The sequence below is a fragment of the Apodemus sylvaticus genome, chromosome 2, assembly GCF_947179515.1.
Source record: "Apodemus sylvaticus chromosome 2, mApoSyl1.1, whole genome shotgun sequence".
Lineage (NCBI taxonomy): Eukaryota > Metazoa > Chordata > Mammalia > Rodentia > Muridae > Apodemus > Apodemus sylvaticus.
The window spans coordinates 144,412,487-144,432,178 of NC_067473.1; the positions used below are offsets into that span (position 1 = coordinate 144,412,487).

General features: G+C 48.5%; 1 protein-coding gene across 3 annotated transcripts in view; it reads right to left on the reverse strand.

Moving 5' to 3' along the window:
• Positions 1-313: 313 nt before the first annotated feature.
• The window catches only part of Srgap3 (SLIT-ROBO Rho GTPase activating protein 3), a 229,698-nt gene continuing 210,319 nt past the window's right edge, over positions 314-19,692 (reverse strand). For 2 of the 3 annotated variants that reach the window (XM_052174488.1, XM_052174489.1), the window contains 5 exons: positions 18,270-18,349; positions 13,412-13,592; positions 11,999-12,148; positions 9,489-9,816; positions 314-5,529 (listed from right to left, as the gene is read on the reverse strand). In XM_052174488.1, the coding sequence (XP_052030448.1) occupies positions 5,116-5,529; positions 9,489-9,816; positions 11,999-12,148; positions 13,412-13,592; positions 18,270-18,349 (1,153 nt within the window). In that variant the 3' untranslated portion in view covers positions 314-5,115. The remainder of the gene's footprint in view (positions 5,530-9,488; positions 9,817-11,998; positions 12,149-13,411; positions 13,593-18,269; positions 18,350-19,692) is intronic. The other variant, XM_052174490.1, reaches the window with a different exon arrangement.

A 19,692-nucleotide genomic window follows, 5' to 3' on the forward strand; every position in this document is an offset into this window, starting at 1 on the left:
AACACAGGTGCTTCCTTCTACAAACTAACTTTCATTGGTTGGGATTAAAGGTGTGTACTAAGGTTGTGTCTGTGTGTCTGTCTTCCAGCCAGATGGATTAAAGGTGGGTGTAAGAGCCGAGTCACACCACAACTAGAAACAGAGTTCTTCAGTAAATAACACAATCTCAGTGTTCACAATGGGATTGGATATCCTGTAACACTAGAGTATGTTTTCAGGGAGACTGATGGAAGAAGTATACACAGAGTGGACGGAAGGATAAGAAGGCCTCTCCCCTCGACGTGTCATCACCCTTGCAAACAAGCACGGAATCTGTTTGAGAAAAAGTTAAGCTGTTTTATTTCACAGGATAGCTCCACATCAAACCAGCAGGCACCATCAGAATACGCAACAGAGGATCCAATCAGACACTCTATAGGACGGGCATTTGGTCATAAAATAATGATACCCAGGAGAGGGCAACAGTTAGCATCACATGGGGACAGGCAACCAGCAATTTCCGAGGGTGGTTTCGGTTTGTTTCTCCTGTCATAATTTGGGGGAAGAGAGAAAGCAAAGCAAACAAAATAGACCAGCCACTCTGAAGCAATCAGAAGCAAACCTATTGCCAAACCATGTAAACAGTCACACTGCCTGGAACGAGGGCTTGGGCAGCAGAGCTAGCCTCGACCCACTTCCATCTAGGGAAGGAAAGTGCACTCTGGCGGTTCCGCTTCAAGGAACAGCTTTGTGATTTGCCTGGGACAGTTTGCACAGAAAGGAGTTGTCAGCTAAGGACAGCAATAGCCATTTGGCCCGTCCCAAAGGATGGGACAATAGTATGCCGGCAGATCAACCTTAAGAGAGGCCAGGAGGTCTTGGACTAACAGTGAAGTCCCTCCTGGCAGTCCCCATGGGTAGTTTGGAGTATGTGGAATTCTCCACTTGGAATTCATCTCAAGTGGAGAAGAGACCCCAGAGAACCAGGGAAGTGGACACGAACTGTCAGCATTAGCTCTGCACAGCAGAAAATCAGCTAAGCAATACCTTGGCTCACCCCTTCCTGCCTTTCCCTCCCAGTCCAAGGGGACCCACTACCGCAACTAGAAATGACACCTCACTCCACCCCTTTCTGTTTTTTTTTTTTTTTCTCAGAAGAATGAGGTGTTTGCTCTAGTGTGGAACCATCTGGAAGATGAGAAGTTAGAAACAGAAAGGCTGAGAGGGAGGACTGTTGTGTTAGTCCTTGAGGTTTTCCAGCACTGTTCCAAATGTATGTGCACTGGTCACTTGACGATGACCAAGTACCAAGTCACAATATGTCCTCTGCATCCATGCCTCCTGAATAAGAAAGGAATGCACCCAACAAGGCACTCCAGGAGATGCCAAAGAAGGGAGCCCTTTGAACAGGCTCCCCTCCAACCAGCTCCCCTTTGTGTACCACCAACCAGTCTAAAGTGTTTATAAGGCAGACCTCTGAACTGCTGATTCCAGCCAGTAGCCAACGGATGGCTCCATTTCCCTGTGTCTCTTCCCACTCCATTTGATTTCTTCATTGGATAGAAACCTTTCCATTCCTTAGGAATCCATTTCCCTCCTGACCCCTGGTTTAGTGACTTCAGAGAAAGACTTCCTAGTCTTAATTTCCATGCCCACAATTCCCTCCAGTTGTGTGCTCTGTCCGGGGTTCAAAAGGCGCTTCAAGGTGAGAAGTTAGCACTGAAGAGAAGGAAAGACGACAGTTGTTCACAGGATCCCACAGCTCAGAGCAGCTCGACGGAGGGGGGAAAAGAGGAGGGCGGGGAGGGCGAGTGGGGTCGGAAGCTCGGCTTGTTCTCAAATTGATCGGAGAAAGGTCTTTAGCGGCAGCTGGGCCCCACGGTGCCCAGGAAACTAGACCAGGAATTAATTGTCTTTGGTCAGTTTTAATTAAATGAACATCTTGCTGGTTCATTCCTAAAACAGACTGAACACTGGTTATACATAAAGACAAAAGGCTTGACCTCGGGGTAAGTTGGAGGTTAAGAAATCATTCCATGAAAGCCAAAATAAAGTTTTTTAAATGCCCGTTATAAACTAACTGATCAGTACAGCTTTCAATAATGGTGATGAACATTGGTAGACACCACTTCCCCTTGTACGCTTGGCTATATTGAGGACTATTAACTATGTTACTACACCCCCCACCCCAATCACTGTACAATTAGGTTTCTGGTATTTGTTTTTACATCAATCTATCTACTAGGTGCAAAGATTTGGTGAGTGGCAATGGCTATAATGTAATTGTAGCCTTCTTTAAAAAAAATTACAGTTTCACATTTTAACAGTTACTTTCCAGCATTTAACAAATACAGCAATATATAGTGGACTAAAAACAGGCAGGAGTTGGAAGAGAGATGCTCACACTAGATAGACACCGATGGGACGGAGTTGGGGCCTAGGAGTGGCTGAGACATGCAAGGGGACCAGATGAAGAAGTGTGTTGGGGATGGGGGTGGACAGTGTTTTTCCATTTGTTCTGAATCAAAGCTCAGATTGGGGCTTGGAAGAGTTGGGGACTCATCTGCCTTCTGTGTGTGTGCTTCTGTAAATGTGAATCCATCAGCCACTTGCCAATGGGGGGAAACATAGATGCTTAAGGAAAACAGCTGAGGCTCTGCTCTCGGGACCTTTGGGGAGAGGCAGTAAGGAAAATGAAATAAGTCAACCCAGAGACAAATCTGCACAGCGTGACTGGCAATAGGTGTGTCAGGTAATAGATTTGTAAACTCAATTTTCCTCCTATCTGGTATCCAGGCAGAGAATATTGCATTTTTGCCTGGGAGGTGAGTGAACTTTAAAAATCTGGAAATAGCCCTGGGATACAAAAGAGAAATCTCATCTCCTGGATGCATAGCAGAGAGAGCAGATTCCTGGAAATGAGGGCTTCCTGAGCCTGATGCAGCCTGCTAGGCCATCTGGCACATCCTGTGCAGGTCTCAGCCCACCCCCAGGTCTTACTGTCTTTAACTATAAAATGGAGATATCTTTATGTGCTCAAAAACAGAGGGCCCATCATAGCAGGAGTTAAGAGGGAAGGAAGGCTTGATAGCTTGGGCATCTTACTGACAGTCTCATTTTGAGCCCATTCTGATTCCACAGTGTACTCAGTGCTGATCCTCAGGCCCTTGGGTATGGTCCCATACCCAAGGACCAGTGACTCACTAGGTCCCTCCCTGGGGAAAGGGGAAAGAGACCTTTAAATGGAGGACCCAAGAGATGGTGGAAGCAAACCCAAAGGGAAGAAATGCCAAGGGTGGCACTTGAAAGCATCTGTAGGTGACAGGAGTAGTGTAGGCGCAGCCATGGGTCACACGGCTCCTGTGGGGGCTGTGACTCAGATTCTGGATTCTGGACTGTAAAATTTGGAGTTAGGCAGAGAACCAGACAGGGTGTGTGTGTGTGTGTGTGTGTGTGTGTGTGTGTCTGTCTGTGTGTGTGTGTGAGAGAGAGAGAGAGACAGAGAGAGAGAGAGAGAGGAAAAGGGGGAGGAGGAGAAAGAAGAGGAGGAAGAGACAGAGGAGGAGGAGAAAAAGATCCTTGGTTTGGCATGCAGAGGGAGAGTAGAAATGGTCCCATTAGGATTAGATTCGCCTGTGGCGCATTATCCAACAATTCTGAAGTATCTGGAAAATGAAGACAACAAAAAAAGCAGGTAAAACGGAATCAAACACTAGCCATGCAGAAGGCCGTTGTGACACTACAGAATCACGTACCTTGTTTCTACCACCATGTTTGTCTACATTAACTGCTTTAGAAGGAATGGAAGAAGAGGAAGGGAAGGGAGGGTGGGGAGCACTGCCCATTTTCCTAGAATCCCAGCCTATGGTGTTTCCTAGCACAGTCCTCCTAGGATGGGGCCGAGGGCTGACTAGGCACTGGAGACTCCAGCGGGGAGGAGCAGAGTGTGGACTGCTCTCAGACAGACATGGTGTGACCAAACGCCCCCTTGCCCGTTTATTTCCAAATCTGACAAAGCATAATCAGTAGAACGAGGAAGAAAAATAAAACATTAATATTTTGAAAATGAGAGAAGTAAAACTTGTATAGTCACCACAGATTTATCCCTACAGCACTTCTAGGGTTTCAGCTACTCATTACTACTGTTTGGGATTTCGTCTGTTTTCTCCTGTTCTTTTTCCCCCAACCACAGGTGATGCTCTGCTAGGATGGCACACAGCTTCTCACCATCCTGATTCAGCATACAAGCTCAAGGGTCTTCGTGCCAACTTCCCCTGTGCCTTTTGGGGGTACAGTTGACCTTTGACCTCCGGGTGACAGGGCAGGGTCTCTGGGGGTGGGGTGGGTGAAGGGTTTTTCTATGAAGGGTTCCCCACCTTTAGGGACAGCCTGCTTGTGGGTACTGCCTGCCCCACCCTTCCTTGAGGGGCAGACTGTTCTGGAAGGCCACGACTTCTGGAGACAGCTGGAGACTGTTTCTGGTTTTGTGTCTCTGCAGGTTAGTGGTATATTGCTTCATTCGCAGTTACTGTGGGGCCTCTAAGTTCTCCCAGAGAAGTCCCTGCAAATCCCACCGAGTTAGAGTGGGAGATGTTTGGTGGCATGGGTCTGAGGTAAATCTAAGTTTCATAAAAAGAAAAAAAGGAGCGTCTATATACAATTAGCATGTGTGTATGTCCGGCTCTCTAGTATATGTATATAGATGCATAAATATATATATACACACACCTACAGACACATACGTACACATATGCGTATATATGCATGTATCTATATACATACACATATATACGTATGTAGAGAATATCGAGAGAATAACTTTCCAGTGACAATAGGAGAAGCTGGTTAGCATCTGCCTCAGTCTTAGGAAACAATGTCCTTGGGACTGATCTTGCTCCAGCATTCCTTGGCATGTCTGTTTGCCCACAAGAGGTCTGTGGCATTCACATGGCTGAGTAGGAGTTGCAGCTAACGCCTGGGCCTCTGCTCTCCACAGACATACACCCTCCCAGGCTGACCTTCTAGGATCTGCCCTCCAAGGCCAGGAGATCCCTGGGAAGCAGGTAGAAGCCACTGAGGCCACCCTAGGCCTTGATGTGCTGCAGTGGGCCACGGCCGTGTCACCGGTCCTGCAGGTCACATGGTGCCAGACTTGTCCGAGGAGCTATTAGGGAACATCTTCTCTGTGGGTGTCACTGCCGGGCTGCCCACACCTGAGCTGCTGCTGCTGCTGGATCGGTGCTGGACCACAGGTCTGACTGGACGCATGGGAGGCGGACGCAGCTGAGCGCCAGCCAGGCGAGCCGACAGGGCTGGCTTGAAAGTGGTCATCATCTCGGTAGACGAGCTGCTGCTCCGGCGCATAGCAGCGTCAGGGTCGCGGATGACAATGGTGTGCAGGGGGCTGGCGGGCTCTGAGCTGATGGGGCCTGGTGGATTCTTCAGGGGCTCCAGGGTGTCCAGCACCACATCTGGTGCCTGCTTGACAGTATTCTGTCTCTCGAGTTCCCGCAACTCGTGCAGAGCCGTGCTCATGGTCTTCTCGATGTCCTGGGGGCAGAGAGGGCTCTGGTCAACACAGTGCCTTCAGAACTGCTAGCCAGTTCAAGACCTTCCAGAGGATGCTTTCTAGAAGCCCTGCTGCCCAGAGGGAGATCAGACACCAAGGGTGTCTTGTAACCAATCCCTGTACCTGACATGCACAGGAAGTCACTCACCTTCATAAAGGCAGATCAGGTTATGGCAGGCAGACAGACATTCAGTCAAAAACTGACTCTGCCACCTCATTGCTATGGGACCCCACGGACCTCTCTGAGCCTGAGAATTCTCACTGGCAACTCACAGACAATTAATTACAATACCTACCTCAGAGGGTTGATGGATGTGTAAAATGATCGGGTCCTTGCAAAGAGATGGTGTGGCACCTGGCACATAGTAAGCACCCAGAAACAGGGATAACAACCCCCATAGCAATGATACCTAACACCGAACATGGATCCAAAGCTTTTAATAGTTCGTTGATAAGGTAGGGACAACTGTTACACGCACAAGGAAACTGAAGTTCAGACTAGTCAAGCCCCTGCCCAGAGTCACACAGCTAAATAACAAGACAATGCAGGGCAGAACCCAGGCAGTCTGGCTCGAGTCTCTGCCCTAGCCATTGTGTTGTTGTTGTTGCTGTTGTTTTGTTTTCTTAAAAGTCCTTTGTCTTAGAGGTAGAAGGATGGCTTAGTGGTTAAGAAAACTGGCTACTTTTCCAAAGAACTCAGGTTCAATTCCCAGCATCTACACAGTGGCTTACACTGCGTTGTACCTCCTGTCCCAAGGATCCATCACCCTCACCTACCTCTGTGGGTGCTGTCACATGTGATCTATAGACATCCACACAGACAAAACACCCACACATGAAATCAAATGGAAAAAAATAAAGTCTTACATTCTAACACATACAGAGATTGAGATAACTCATATTCCACCCTACAGAATTACAGAACTGTTTTAAAAGTTAAAAAAAAAATCCTTGCCCTAAAGAAAATTACTATCTACTGTGCTGTGTACTGTGAATCCTAGAATGACAGGAAGGACACTTTCCTCCCAGCATTACGATCTAAAGGGCTCGTGTCTTGTTTAAAAAGTGGGGGAAATTTTTAAATGGCAGATAGTTGTATCCGCAGACTCATCCAAAGAATGCCTTAGTGAGCTCCTTGTCTTCCAGGGCAGGGCCAGAGCTGAGGGCAGCACTGACTAGAGGCCGGGCAAACACTAGCCACTCTGAACTGCACTCCGTCCATCTGTTGAAAGCCCACGCTTGCTGGGAAGATGTGGTGAAAGGAGGGACAGGAGGAAGCTCTGTGAGCGGCCAGGCAGTGGTCAACCAGCTCCTCAGAGTTCATGCCCTTCTTCAGGGGGCTTTTAACAGGGCTGCCACAGTATCCAGTGGATGTGAGGGGGGAGCTGCTCAGGCTGATCTGACTCAGAACCCACGGAGGGCGCAAGGGCCCTGTCTTAAAACCTCCACTTGCAGGGGCCTTGCCCAATCTAAGCAATGTTGGCTACTAAGGGATACTTGTTCTTAAACAGTCTGAGGCTAGCCCTGGAAGAAATGCATGGCTCTGGGGAGACAGATGGTGCTGGAGCTGGGAGAGACTGAAGAGACCTCTATCCACGGGAGTTCTTCATGCTCTCCTTCCTGGGTCTGCAGGCATCCTCCAAAGCTTCCCCAACCAGCCTCTTGTTCACCGCACAGTGCCAGTCTATCCCATTTGCTTTCTGTATCCTGCTAATGACTAATACCAGTTCTATGCCTCCCCTTTCTGTTTAACTCTTTGCACGCTGTGCTGGCAGCTTTAAGAAGGCGTCTTCGGGAGTTTCTTTATCTAGAGGCTCAGCTGTAAGTGACTCTGCAGACACAGCTATCTACGGTCTCCCTATCTACTGTTCACATGCTGTGTAGGGTCACCCCTGCCTCCACCACTGTTCTGGGACTTAGTCTCCTATTGTCCCCACAATCTGCTCTCTTTGATCTAATGCAATGGGAGCTGAAAGATAAAAGTGTCAATAACTAAAATGTAATTTTTCTCATGTCCCATCCCCAGTAGAGTGTGAACGGGAAAGAGAGAAAGCTCAGAGAAAGGCGGGCTGGGGGGGGTTTAGGCTGCAGCCTTGCATTAGTCTGATGAGGAATGCATTGTCAGTCTGCCAGGTGAAGCTGCAGAGAGGCACTGGGGACTGAGGGACACTGCTGGGAAGGTCCTCACTTGTCACCTCCTCCCCACTTCAGATGACAGTGTTGCACATTTCCGTAACAGTGTCATTACCAGAGCTTTAATTCTACATTGTTCGGGGCATTTGGAGACCAGAGAATCTAGGGTGAATCCATCTACTGTTTGGGGTTCTTCACACCACCTCCCCTTTGACTCAGAGATGAAGTTGAGCAAGTAGGTAGCTGGCCAGCGTCTTCTCGATGGTTTCCACAGTTTCCTGTGAGCTTCATTTTCACTTCCACCGCTGAAAAGCACTATCCGATAGCTAGAGTGGACGTGCACTCTGACAATATGCATAGTATTGCCAAGTGTATTTCTTGGGTTAGGCTAACAAAATGCTCCCCAAATAAAACTAAAGAAATCTGGTGGTGCGACACACTCCGTTCTTGCTGGAGATCCACAGTGCACACACAACAAACTATTGCAAAGCTCCAAAATATCCTGTCAACACACCTTTCTACTTAGTCAGAGGACCATAGCATCAATGACACTAGCTGCAGAATATCGCTCTCCCCCCACTGGCATTTTATAGCAGTCTGTGATGTGTTAGGCACAGGATCCCAGTCTGCATTTGAGTGTCTGTGTAAAAGGTCCTGACCCAGCTTTAGGAAGCCTTTGCCCCTTCGTGACTGGCAGAGAGTCTTTAGAAGATGCCAGATGCTCGGGTGATGGTTCTCAAAAGATTAGCCTTCAAGGATAGAAGGCTAGGTTGGCTGCCTCCTCTGCTAGGCCCATGCCAAGATACTGACCACATGGACTCTCTGGAAGTAGGCATCAGTATATGAGGTAAAGGCCATGTGTGCAGTTCTAGCAGTTGGTGCACTGCTTCCAGCCAGGGTATTCTCTGAGGATCTTCCCTGGACTCTTGTAAGGACATGCTCAGAAGCTCACAGGCCCTCGACCCCTTCTGAAAGGCTATCAGCACAACAGATTCCCCCCAGCCTGCAGGATCTGCTAGGCCCTGCTATCTCCTAAGTGAGAGTTGTGTAAATGGACCACTGCCCACAATTACAGCTAGGGGAATGACAATGGAGACTTCCACTGCAAAGCCAGACAAGACCAGTGATGTGAACTGGTAAACAGTACGTGGTGCCGTTCATCTGGCCAGTGGAAAAATACTCTGGAAGAGCCTGAGATATTCTTCCATTCTGCTTCAAATACTTAGTCCTGCCCATCTCTTGGGTCATGGGTCACATCCTTTCAGGGCATTGTGTCCAAACTACACACTCTCAAAATATGATGTAACCCCTCCCCTGATTTATTAAAGACGCCCAGCCTAGCTGCCATTTCAGGTTAGCAGTTCTCTTTAACTATAGGCTCATATGGGCAGGGCCAAAGTACAACATGTCTCCACTGTATCTCACTGTACGTGATGGATGTCACACAACAGATGCCCAGTCAAGATTCATCAATAAATCAATAGAGTAATGAACAAAGGATAGATACATGCATGTATACATGGATAGATACATGCATGGATACCTGGACTCAATCGTAGCGTCTTGTGGAGAGGTCTGTTATTGCCTCAGCCCCATAACCCAGCTACTCTCTCTCCAGCCTGGACACTAGGGGTCTTCCAGACTTTGCAAGGGCCATAGCAAGTGGCATGGAAAGGAAGCCAACTCACTGTCTCATCAGACTCAACTTCAAGCCCCACCAAGGCCACTGTGGTCCTCACTCAGCAGGTCCCACCCTATGTTCCCCTGGGAGTCTCACTGCCCTAAGTGTCTTCTGTGGGGCCCTTACTTCTGCCAGGGCCTCAGCCTCCAGGGACTTGTGGTCCCCTAGGCTGCTGTGTCGCGTGGAGCCGCAAGTCGACCTCATGGAGAGCCCTTCTGTCAGTGCCTTCTTGTCAGGGTAGTTGATGCTGCCAGCACTCCCAAATGTCGCCATCCTCCTCTTCTCAGGGCTCTCAATCCGTCCCCGGCTGAGGGGGATTTTGTGGGGGCTGCTGGGGCAGGCAGCAGCTCGGGGTGGCGTGTCTATGCTGGGACCCAAGCCCCGGGGTGGGCTGTGTGTGTCGCCCCCGCTTCGGCGCCTGGGGATGGCTGCTCCGTCGGACCGTAGTCGCACTCTGCAAAGGAGCCAGGGGCAGGAAGCATGGGGCAGAAGTCAGCCCTAGCCAGTCTCAGAACGCACCAGCCAACCCCCATGCTACAGCCACACGTGAATCTAGAGCTAGCACAGTGAAGCCTCGTTCAGCCGGAATGTACACTTTAGCAATAATGGGCGGGCCCAGACCTGTGACACCTCCCCTAAAGGGGAAGAGTAACCTAGCCCAGGGAGGAATGCAGAGAGTGGGAGCCAGGCTGGCCACAGCAACACTGCAGACCAGATTCTAAGGTCAGATAGGGGCAGGGAGATTTCAAAGTGGAAATGCTGTGGCTAGACGTGGTCATATAGAGTCTGAAGCTTTTCAGATTCCAGCTGGTTTGAAACACCAAGGCTTGACTGTACCAAAAGGCGACAGTAAGCACAGGAGGGGGACCTCTGGGACCAAAATACCTGTTCACCATTGACACCCACCAACCTTCCCAGAGCGGGGCTGTCTATATGGCTTTCCAGACCTTGGAAAACAAGTTGTTTAAGAGTAAATAGGTCACTGTGAAATGTGCCTTGTGTCTATGGGTACCTTATCCACCTCCAGTGCTCCTCCAGTATACAAGGGTATGAGATGCTTATGGGGGTGTAGGGTGGGGGCACAAGCCTTTGACCCATGTCTGTCATAGCTTTCCTGTATTCTCCCAAGTCCATCCTGGGAATCAGCTACAGTAACAGACTGTGATCTCTCACCTGCCCACATTTGAGTGGGTTTAAAAATAACGTAAAGATCACTCTGTCCTATGGAAGTCACCCAAGGGAGGAGAGGCTGCATGGGGATGAGGGTAGAGAGGGATGGGGGATTGGAAATGGTCCAGGTTCCACGAGACTCGCGGCAATTCAAACCCTCTGCCCCCAGCAAAGCTAAGCAAGCCTGTGGGTGCCCCAATAGGACCAAAGCGCAGGTGTTGGGGAGGAAGAGGCTTTTGAGAAAGAAAAGAAGAAAGATGAGTGAGGGAAGAGGGGAGAAAGGCAGGAGATGATATGGTCCTCCTAGGGGCAGGAAGCCACGCCACTCTCCTCAGTGGACCTCCATCTTTGACTTCTCCGTGGATTCTATCAGCTTGCAGTGTCCAACGCTGAACTGAATAGACTTAGCTCTAAAAAGAGGCATCAGGACCTCGACTAAAATAAATTCCTGACTATGCTCCCATTGTGTGCTGACACGGGTGGCTTCCAATCTCTGAAAAGACTGAGTCCATCACATGACCCTTCAGCAGCAGGGGTGGGGTGGGGTAGGGTGGAGGTACACAGATGTGACATTCTAAATGAACACGGGGTTGGGGGTGAGGCAGAATGACAGACTGTTAGCTTTCTCTCTTTTCCTGTTCCCAGGGTGACTTGCACAGCCCCTTGCTGGTAGAAGGGTCATGTGACGCAGCCCAGCCTCTGAGAAGAAACTGGCAAATCTGCTCCCACCAAACGGGTGGGTGGAGTTGGGTATCAACTTTCACTGGCACAATAGGAGGTGTGAGCTCTCTGTTTAAGTGGTGTGTTTCAGGGATGGGGGACTGAAGGAGCTTTAGATTTTTAAAAATATTGTATAACAAATCATCTCCAGCAGAAAGCTGGAAGGATACAGGAGCTGCTGGAGAGAGGGAGAAAAGCACTCGCCAATTTCTCTTTCTTCTCTCTTTTCTCCCTCTCCCCGCTGCCCCCCCCACCCCTTGTGTGGTGTGTGTGTGTGTGTTTGTGTGCACGTGCGTGGTGCACGCACACACACACACACATACATGCATTTGTCTCTCTCTCTCAGTACTATTATATTAAATTCCAAGACAGTCTTACAGTTCTGTCTCTATCTCTGTCTCATTTCCTTAGTATTATTACATTAAAATTTCAAGACAGTCTACTATGTAGTCAGACTGGCCTATGATTGTTATTTAAAATAAAGAGTTCTATGATCCCGGCATATGTCTCCCTCTGCCTTCTTCAATGCCCCTCCCCTCCACGTCAAAGCTGGGTAGCTCACACCTAGAATCTCTGGGTCCTTCCAGCCAGCCCAGGCAGCTGTTCCCAGGGTGGTCGCTTGTAGAATCAAGGTGCTGGAACAGCCTTCTCCCCTCTCCCCCCACCTCCTGCCCTCCTGTGCTCCCAATTCAGTCACAACAAGCAAATGGGTACTAGCGAGACAAAAATGAACCCATGTTTCCTACCGGCCCATCACCCCCCCAAAGCCATAATCAGAGATGTGCTCTGTGGGGGACTGGAGGTCATTCTTGGAGGAGGCCTTGTCATCCAGCAGTGGCCCACTGCTGGCCTCGCTGTCAGCCTTTTGGCTCAGGCTATCGGAGAAGGCATCGTCCCTGGGGAGGAGAGAGACATGAGTTGGAGGCGGGTCCCATCCTCTGAGGAAGGCCCAGGATGCCCAGGAATCCTCCACAGCTGTCTGCACACACCTATGGCTATACCAGCAGCCCAGGATGAGCGCTTTCCCTCCGCACACACCTACTGCAATGCTCCCACTGCTGGGCTCACTAGCAGGTGGCTCCCTTGTACTCTACACCTAAATCTCTGTTTCTTTCCCCTTTTCTAGCTTGTTCTCTTAGGCCCTTTCAGTGATGGAGACAGGTTGAAGAAATGCGTACTGGAGTCTGCAAGCTGGGCAAGGGGTACTGAGTGCTAAGTCTCCCAGCATAGGGTGCTGTATGCTGAGTGTACTATGGCTCCATGCAAAGTGGTTCAGAGCTAAGCAAGGGAGGAAGGGCTATCTCAGACCCTTATCTCCCTCTCTGCGGTGCAGAAGATAGGTGTGAGGTAGCCCGTGCTTTTAGGGGTGCCCTGCCGGTTTCCCTCTATAGCCTTCTCCTTCAGTGGCTTGTCCTGGCTCTCAGAGGTTTGTGGACCCAGGGCTGCCAGCTGGCCTGCTATTACAGCATCCGGTTCTCATTCGCTTGGCCTGGGCCTTTGCTCAAGCTGAGAACTTTCTCTCCTGCATCCCGACATAGGCTTAGGTTTCCCTTCCTGTCGAGCTTAGGTCCACGGTTGCTTCCAGGACAGGCCAACTCTGCTAAGCCTGTCCCTGCTGGAAGAGAATGGGAGAACCCTATACAAAGTGTTGATCTCTTGAACTTTCAGGTAGTGCTAGATTCTTGGGAGGTGTGGCTTTTTGAGTCCTTAAATCGTTAAAAATGACATCGGGTTAAAGGAGAACAAGGAATGTTTCTTTTTCTCCACCTTCTTTGAGGGTCACATCTGGTGTAAAGGACGAAGGGCCTTTAGGGTTGGCGAGCTGATCACTGGTTACAGGAAAAGCTCAGGACAGCGGAGGGATACGAGAAGACGATGGGATGCTAGTGACCACAGTGGGTGATAACCTAGGTGTGGCTCATGGATTTGGATGGTGACCTCAGACCTAATACTATCTCTGTATCCTCTGAAGGATGAGCAGCATGCATATTTCTTCTGTGGATCTCCACTTAAAGGAAGTTAGAAAAAAAAACATTCTTAGAGATTATCAAACATCGACTCTGGAAGAATAAACGCCCAGTGTTCCCCTTCCACTGCCCATTCCAGACATCACTAATCGATTCCCTCATTCTTCCCAGAAGGCCCCACTTCTCACTCACATGTCCTGTACAACTATGTACTGATGAGGGATGAGTCCGTCTACACCGTTGTGGCGGCCCTCCCACCAGTCCTCTGAAGCACGGTGGTATAGGAGCAGTGAGGCCCCTTTTTTGAAGGATAGCTCACGAGGGGACCGCCCCACATAGTCAAACTTGGCGATGGCTTCGATCTGCTCCACTTCTGGAAGAAAATCAAGAGAAAGGGCATCTGTGAGGTCACCGGGGTGGCCCATAACTCGCACGGCCTTGGCTTCGGTGGGGAAACATGGGCAGCAGGCTTGATGAACACATGTGAGCTGGGCCTTAGGACCCCAGTGCACCAGGCTCAGGATCCTTCCCACTGCTTGATCTTAAGCAGCCCATGTAATTTCTCAGAATGTCCACTGAGTACCAAGCTCAGTGGCACAGACCTGGGAAATCTCAGCATTCTGGAGCCCAGGGCAGGAAGACTGAGTTTGTGACCAGTCTGGATTACATAGTGATAACCTATCTCAGAAAATTAAATAAACAAACAAATCTAAAATGTCCATAGAAGCTGGCATGCCAGATCCTTGTTTCCCATCGCATAATTACTGAAGCCAGTTTGGCCAGGGGTGGTAATACACACCTGTAATCCAAGCCCTTGGGAGGTGGAGGCAGGATAACAGGAATTTAAGGCTAGTCTGAGCTACATGAGACCCTGTATCGTGTGTGTGTGTGTGTGTGTGTGTGTGTGTGTGTGGTGTGTGTGTGAAAATTTCTGTTCCATCTGCACATCAGTATATACTCTATCTCCACTTTCCCACGGGCTCTTTTCTCCCTGGTCCACTTTACACATGAGACCCCACCCTGCCTTGCAGCACGAGTCCCATCTCTGTTCACTCATGATACTTTCTGTGGCTCTCTTCTTCTTCTCTCTTTCTTTTTTCCTTTGTCATGCTGGGGATGGAACCCAGAACCTCACACACACTAGGCAGGAATGCTATTGCTGAGCCACACAATCAGCTTTTCGGTGGCTCTTAAACTTCCAAACGGTGAATGAAAATAAGGACACAGTACAAGCAACCTCATGGATGCAGCTGACGCCCTGCCCAGGTGAAATTTAGAGCTGCAAATGGCTGTGCTAAGAGAAATCCTGAATCGATAACCTCCACCCTCACCTTAAAAAAACAGTAAGTGTGGGGGATGGAGAGATGGCTCGGTGGTTAAAAGCAGGCTGCTCTTCCGGAGGACCTAGGTTTGATTCCTAGCACCTACATGTCAGCTCCAGTTCCAGAGGATCTAGTACCCTCTTCTGGCCTCCAAGGGTACTGCATGCACATGGTACATAGGCATACATGCAGGCAAAACGCTTAAAATAAATTTAGAATCTAAAAATGTTTTTTTAAGACATTAGAAGCACAAACTAAACACAAACAATCAGTAAAAGATGGAATATGACTACAGACTACAGTAGAATTAAACGAGGCAAAGATTAGGAAAGTAGGTAAAGTCTAAGCTGCTGTTTTGAAAATGATCAATGAAATTAACAAATCTCTGGCTAAATAAACTAAGAAACTAAGAATGAAAAATCACAGCCAGGCAGTGGTAGCACATGCCTTTAATCCCAGAACTTGGGAGGCAGAGGCAGGCAGATTTCTGAGTTTGAGGCCAGCCTGGTCTACAGAGTGAGTTCCAGGACAGCCAGGGCTACACAGGGAAACACTGTCTCGAAAAACAAACATACAAAAACAAACAAACAAACAAAAGAATGAAAAAAATCACACTAACCAAATTTAAGATCAGAAATGAAAGAGGAAAGTTACTGTTATTACTTTGAAGGGAAAAAAAGAGGTATCCTAAAGAAACATTGCCAACAACTATATAGCAACAAACTAGAAAGTGGGATAAAATGAGCATGTTTCTAAATGCAAACTACTGAAGCAGGCTTGAGAAATAGGATATCTGGGGCCAACGAGATGGCTCAACAGGAAAGGCAGCTTGTTACCAAGCCCAAAATGTGAGCGTGATCGCTGAGACTTACATGGTGGAGGGAGAGAACCAAATCCTGTACGGTGTCCTCCAACCTCCCAAGTACAAGCCATGAGCACGGGCCCCTCCGTCAACAAACAAATATTAAAAATATAGACTATCAAGCTGGTCATCCCTCTCCTCATTAAATCACATGGGGGAAAAGCTGCATACAGCGGAGCCCATCTGTGTTCCAGCACGCCTGTGGTGGGAACACAGATGGGGTGGAAGACAAGAGAATGTTCTGGAAGCTCCCAGGCCAGCTAGCCTATCGCATGCAGTGAGAGAAACAAGAGTAACCCTGTCTCAACATGATGAAGGAGAAAGGTGTCATTCGACTTCGCGCATGCCATGTCATGCGTGTGCCTGCCCACCATACATGGACATGCACACATGCCAAGGATACTTTTTATGAAAAGAAATAGGAAACCTGGATGTGTCTCCATGAGAACGCACCACCCACCAAAGCACGGCCCAGAGAGAAGAAGCCCAGTCCCATGTGGCTTCATTGTTGAACTATACTGAACATTTAAACAATAATAATTATACACAGAGTCTTCCACAAAGCACAAGGAGGAGACACTTGGCAACACATTTCACGAGGCAAGTATTATCTAACACAAAACCTGGACTACGTTACCAGGAAATGGCAGGCTGACGGCACTTATGAATATGGATGAAAAATTTCTCTACAAAGTATTAGCAAACGGTGCAGGGGTATGTAAAAGGAGCCACGTTCCATGCCCGGGAAGGGTTTATCCCAGGAATGTAAAGTTGTTTAGCATCTAAAAATTCAACGAATGCATCCCATCTTACCAGTAAAATAAAAAACACAGATGACATAATCATTGCAATGGATAAAGAAAAGCATTTGGCAAAACCTAACACCTTTTCCTAACAAAGCATTCCACAAAACAGGAACAGAAGGGAACTTCCTTGACTTGACAAATGCACCTCTCAAAACCTCACTGGCAGCTGGGAGAGATGGCTCGGCCACTAAGAGCTTTTGCTGTACCACCATGAGGTCTGGAGCTCAGATCCTGGTATCCAGGAGACAAGCCAGGCAGTTGGCACACTCCTGTGACCTCAGCTCTGAGAGGGATGGAGACAGAAGCGACACTGAGGCTTACTGGCTCCCGGTCAAGTGAAAATACGTTAGCCCAGGTTCAGGGATTGTGTCCCCAAAAAACAGTGATCAAAGAAGGCATGCAACAATCCTCTTCATGTCATGTGTGTGCCAGACACAAGTACACATATGCATGAAAATGCACCCACATGCAGACACAAAAAAAAAGAAAGAAAGAAAGAAAAGAAGAGAGAAGAAAATAGAAAACAGTCACCCTGACAGTTAATATTCTCTCTTGTGGTAAAATACTGGCTGGTTTTCCTGTGTGGTATTTTGAATGAGAATAGACTCCATGGGCTTGTCTATTTAAATATTTAGTTCCCAGTTAGTGGAAATATTTGGAAGGTGTATCACTGGGGGTGAGGGGTGTCTTTGGACTCTAACCCTCTGACATTGTAAGCATCAAATAAATTCTTCTATAAGTTGCCTTGGTCAAGGTGTCTTAACACAGTAATTTAAAGTAATTAAGACACCTTGAGAGAGTGAAGGCACGACAAGGATCTTTTTGAATACAGTCGAAATTATGAGCAACAAAATAAAAGCTGGATGAACTGGACTTCATCAAAATTAAAAACCTCTTGTGTTTCCCACCTGGGCCAGTTCACCCCTCCTTAGGTAACCTGGTGGTCCCCCTCTCCTGGGAGGTCACCATATTGATGCCGAACTTAGTGCAGACACCTGATCAGCATAGCACACTACAGTCCAGAAGTCCTGGACTCAAGCGATCCTCCTGTCTCAGCCTCCTGAGTAGCTGGCACTACAGGCATGTGCCACCTTGCCTGGCACCTTTTGTGTTTCAGAGGACATCATTTATAATGCAAAAATCAAGTCTTGTAATGGAAGAAAACATTCCGAAATCATATTTGAGATAAGGAACTTATATTTAGAGTATGTAAAGAGCGGTTTCAACTCAATTCTAAAAAGACGAATTAGAAATGTGCAACAGATCTCAAGACAGAGTATCATCCTGCTTCTTTTCCTGGCAATGATTTTTAGTGATTCCTCCGAGTACAACAGGCCCTCAGGTACTGAAGGGCAGCAGTGTAGCTTGGAGAGCTGAGGGGCTGTGGGGACTGGCCCTTTAGTTGGCTTGTGTAAGCATGAGAAGCCCCTGTGAGGTTTTAGCCTAGACTCTGCCCATTCTATCTAGTGGGTGAGGAGTCCTGAACCCACTTCTCCCAGATTGTGTGCATCTCTGTGGTCCAGTTTCCACGGAAACCATCACGACTCTGTTCCTCATGGCAGGAGTAGAGGATGGGCCCCTTCTTCCCTCTCTCTACACACACACTGCGTTTCTCTCCACAGTCCTCACTATTGAGGTAATTTGCAGGTGCCCCTGCCCTGGAGATGACCCTTTGACCTCACATTGTCAGTCTGTTCTTACGGAACTGCTTCCAGTCTGTTGAAGTCTGCTGAGAGACAGAACACCTTGAGGGCTCACCTCATTCATCCCCACATCCTGGATCCCAGCAAAGGCCTGGTGCAGAGCAGATCCTTGAGACCCAAGCAGGACACACAGAGGATGACATGGGCCAGGAATGGTATGTAGTAAATGCACAGCACTCACCAGGATCTATGTGGGCCTGTGCTGGGACCTGAGGCATGTATGAAGGCTTTCCTGGGTCCCCCTCCATGCTGAAGGGCATACTGTGCTGCTTGGAGAGCTGAAGGGCTGTGAGGTTGGCCCTGTGGCTGGCTCAGGGTCCTGTGAGGATCTTGGCCTAGACCTTCCATGCTACTCACCTTCATCACTGGTGTGAGGCTCCGTGCCATTGTCATGGTCAACTTCATCAATGGTCCCCGGCTCACTGTGTGGGCTGTCACTGTAAACAAACACAGGAAGAGGACCTGTTGGGGGTGGCTTTGTTGAATACTCCCTTAGTGAACCCTAGCTATGGAAATGACTAGATTGTCAGAGGCTTGAGTATGTGGCCCACATGTATTGGAAATGTCATCCCCAATGTCGCCATGTTTGTAGGTATAACTTAAGCAGAGGTGATGAGGCCACAAGGGCTGTGTTAACAGAAACTGATTGGTGTCGGTCGAGGAGTGGGTTAGTTATCATGAGAGCCAACTGGCCCCTCTGGGCTCTAGCTTGCTTGTTCTCACACTTCTCTTTTGCCTTCCCCCATAGGACATTGTAGCGTGAGGCCCTTGCCACATGTGCTGTACACCTCTTCGTTCTCAGAACCCTGAGCCATAGCTTTCAGTTTATTATAGATGACGTAGACTCAAGTATTCTAGTTCAGTAGTAGAAGTGGGTCAAAGTAGTTATGTGTTCAGTGAGATCCAGATGGCAGTGGTAGACTGCAAGCTCTCCTCACAGTGTGTGTGTGTGTGTGTGTGTGTCCAGACTCGTGTGTATGTATGCATGTATATGTGCATGTGTGTCTGCACCTATGTGTATGTGTGCAAGTGTGTGTGTATATGTGTCTGTACCTGTGTGTATGTGTGCATGGGTGTGTGTGTGTGTGCATGTGTCTGCACCTGTGTGTGTGCATGTATGCATGTGTGTCCGCACCTGTGTGTATGTATGTGGGCGTATGTGAAGTTTTTATCAGCATATCAGCTGGGTTTACACACCACTACATTAAGTAGAAAGGACACAATGACAAACTAAGTGGAGGTCCCTCACTTTACTGCTCACATTCTAGGGAGAGAAAACACTCAGGCCAGTGCACAAAACAGTTGTAATAGGAAATGATGATTTATTAGAAAGACACGGGCTGAGAGAAGCAGAGGGACCGACATGGAGTGATCCGGTGGCTGTTTAGAGGAGGTGACATGCATGATACCATTACAAAAGAACGGAGAGCTCTGAGCAGCTCCGCTGGTGGTGTCTGACATAGACAAAGGCCTGGCTTTCATCTCCAGCATGATATGAACCTGGCCTGGTAGTGCATGCCGGTAATTCCAGCTCTCAGTAGGTAAAGGCAGGAAGAGCAGAGGCTCCAGTGAGCTTCTGCTACATAATGAGTTTGGGGCCAGTCTGGGCTACATGAGCTTCTGTTTTCAAAAGAAGAAGACTGTATTGTGAAAATGTCCCCATTCCCATCAGGATTAGATGCAAATCAAGGACATCAGAAGTGGCCTTCGGCTGACCTGTGAAGCCTGGTACTTCCCCACCCTCCTCTCACATACTCCATGTCAACAAACCACGCCACTT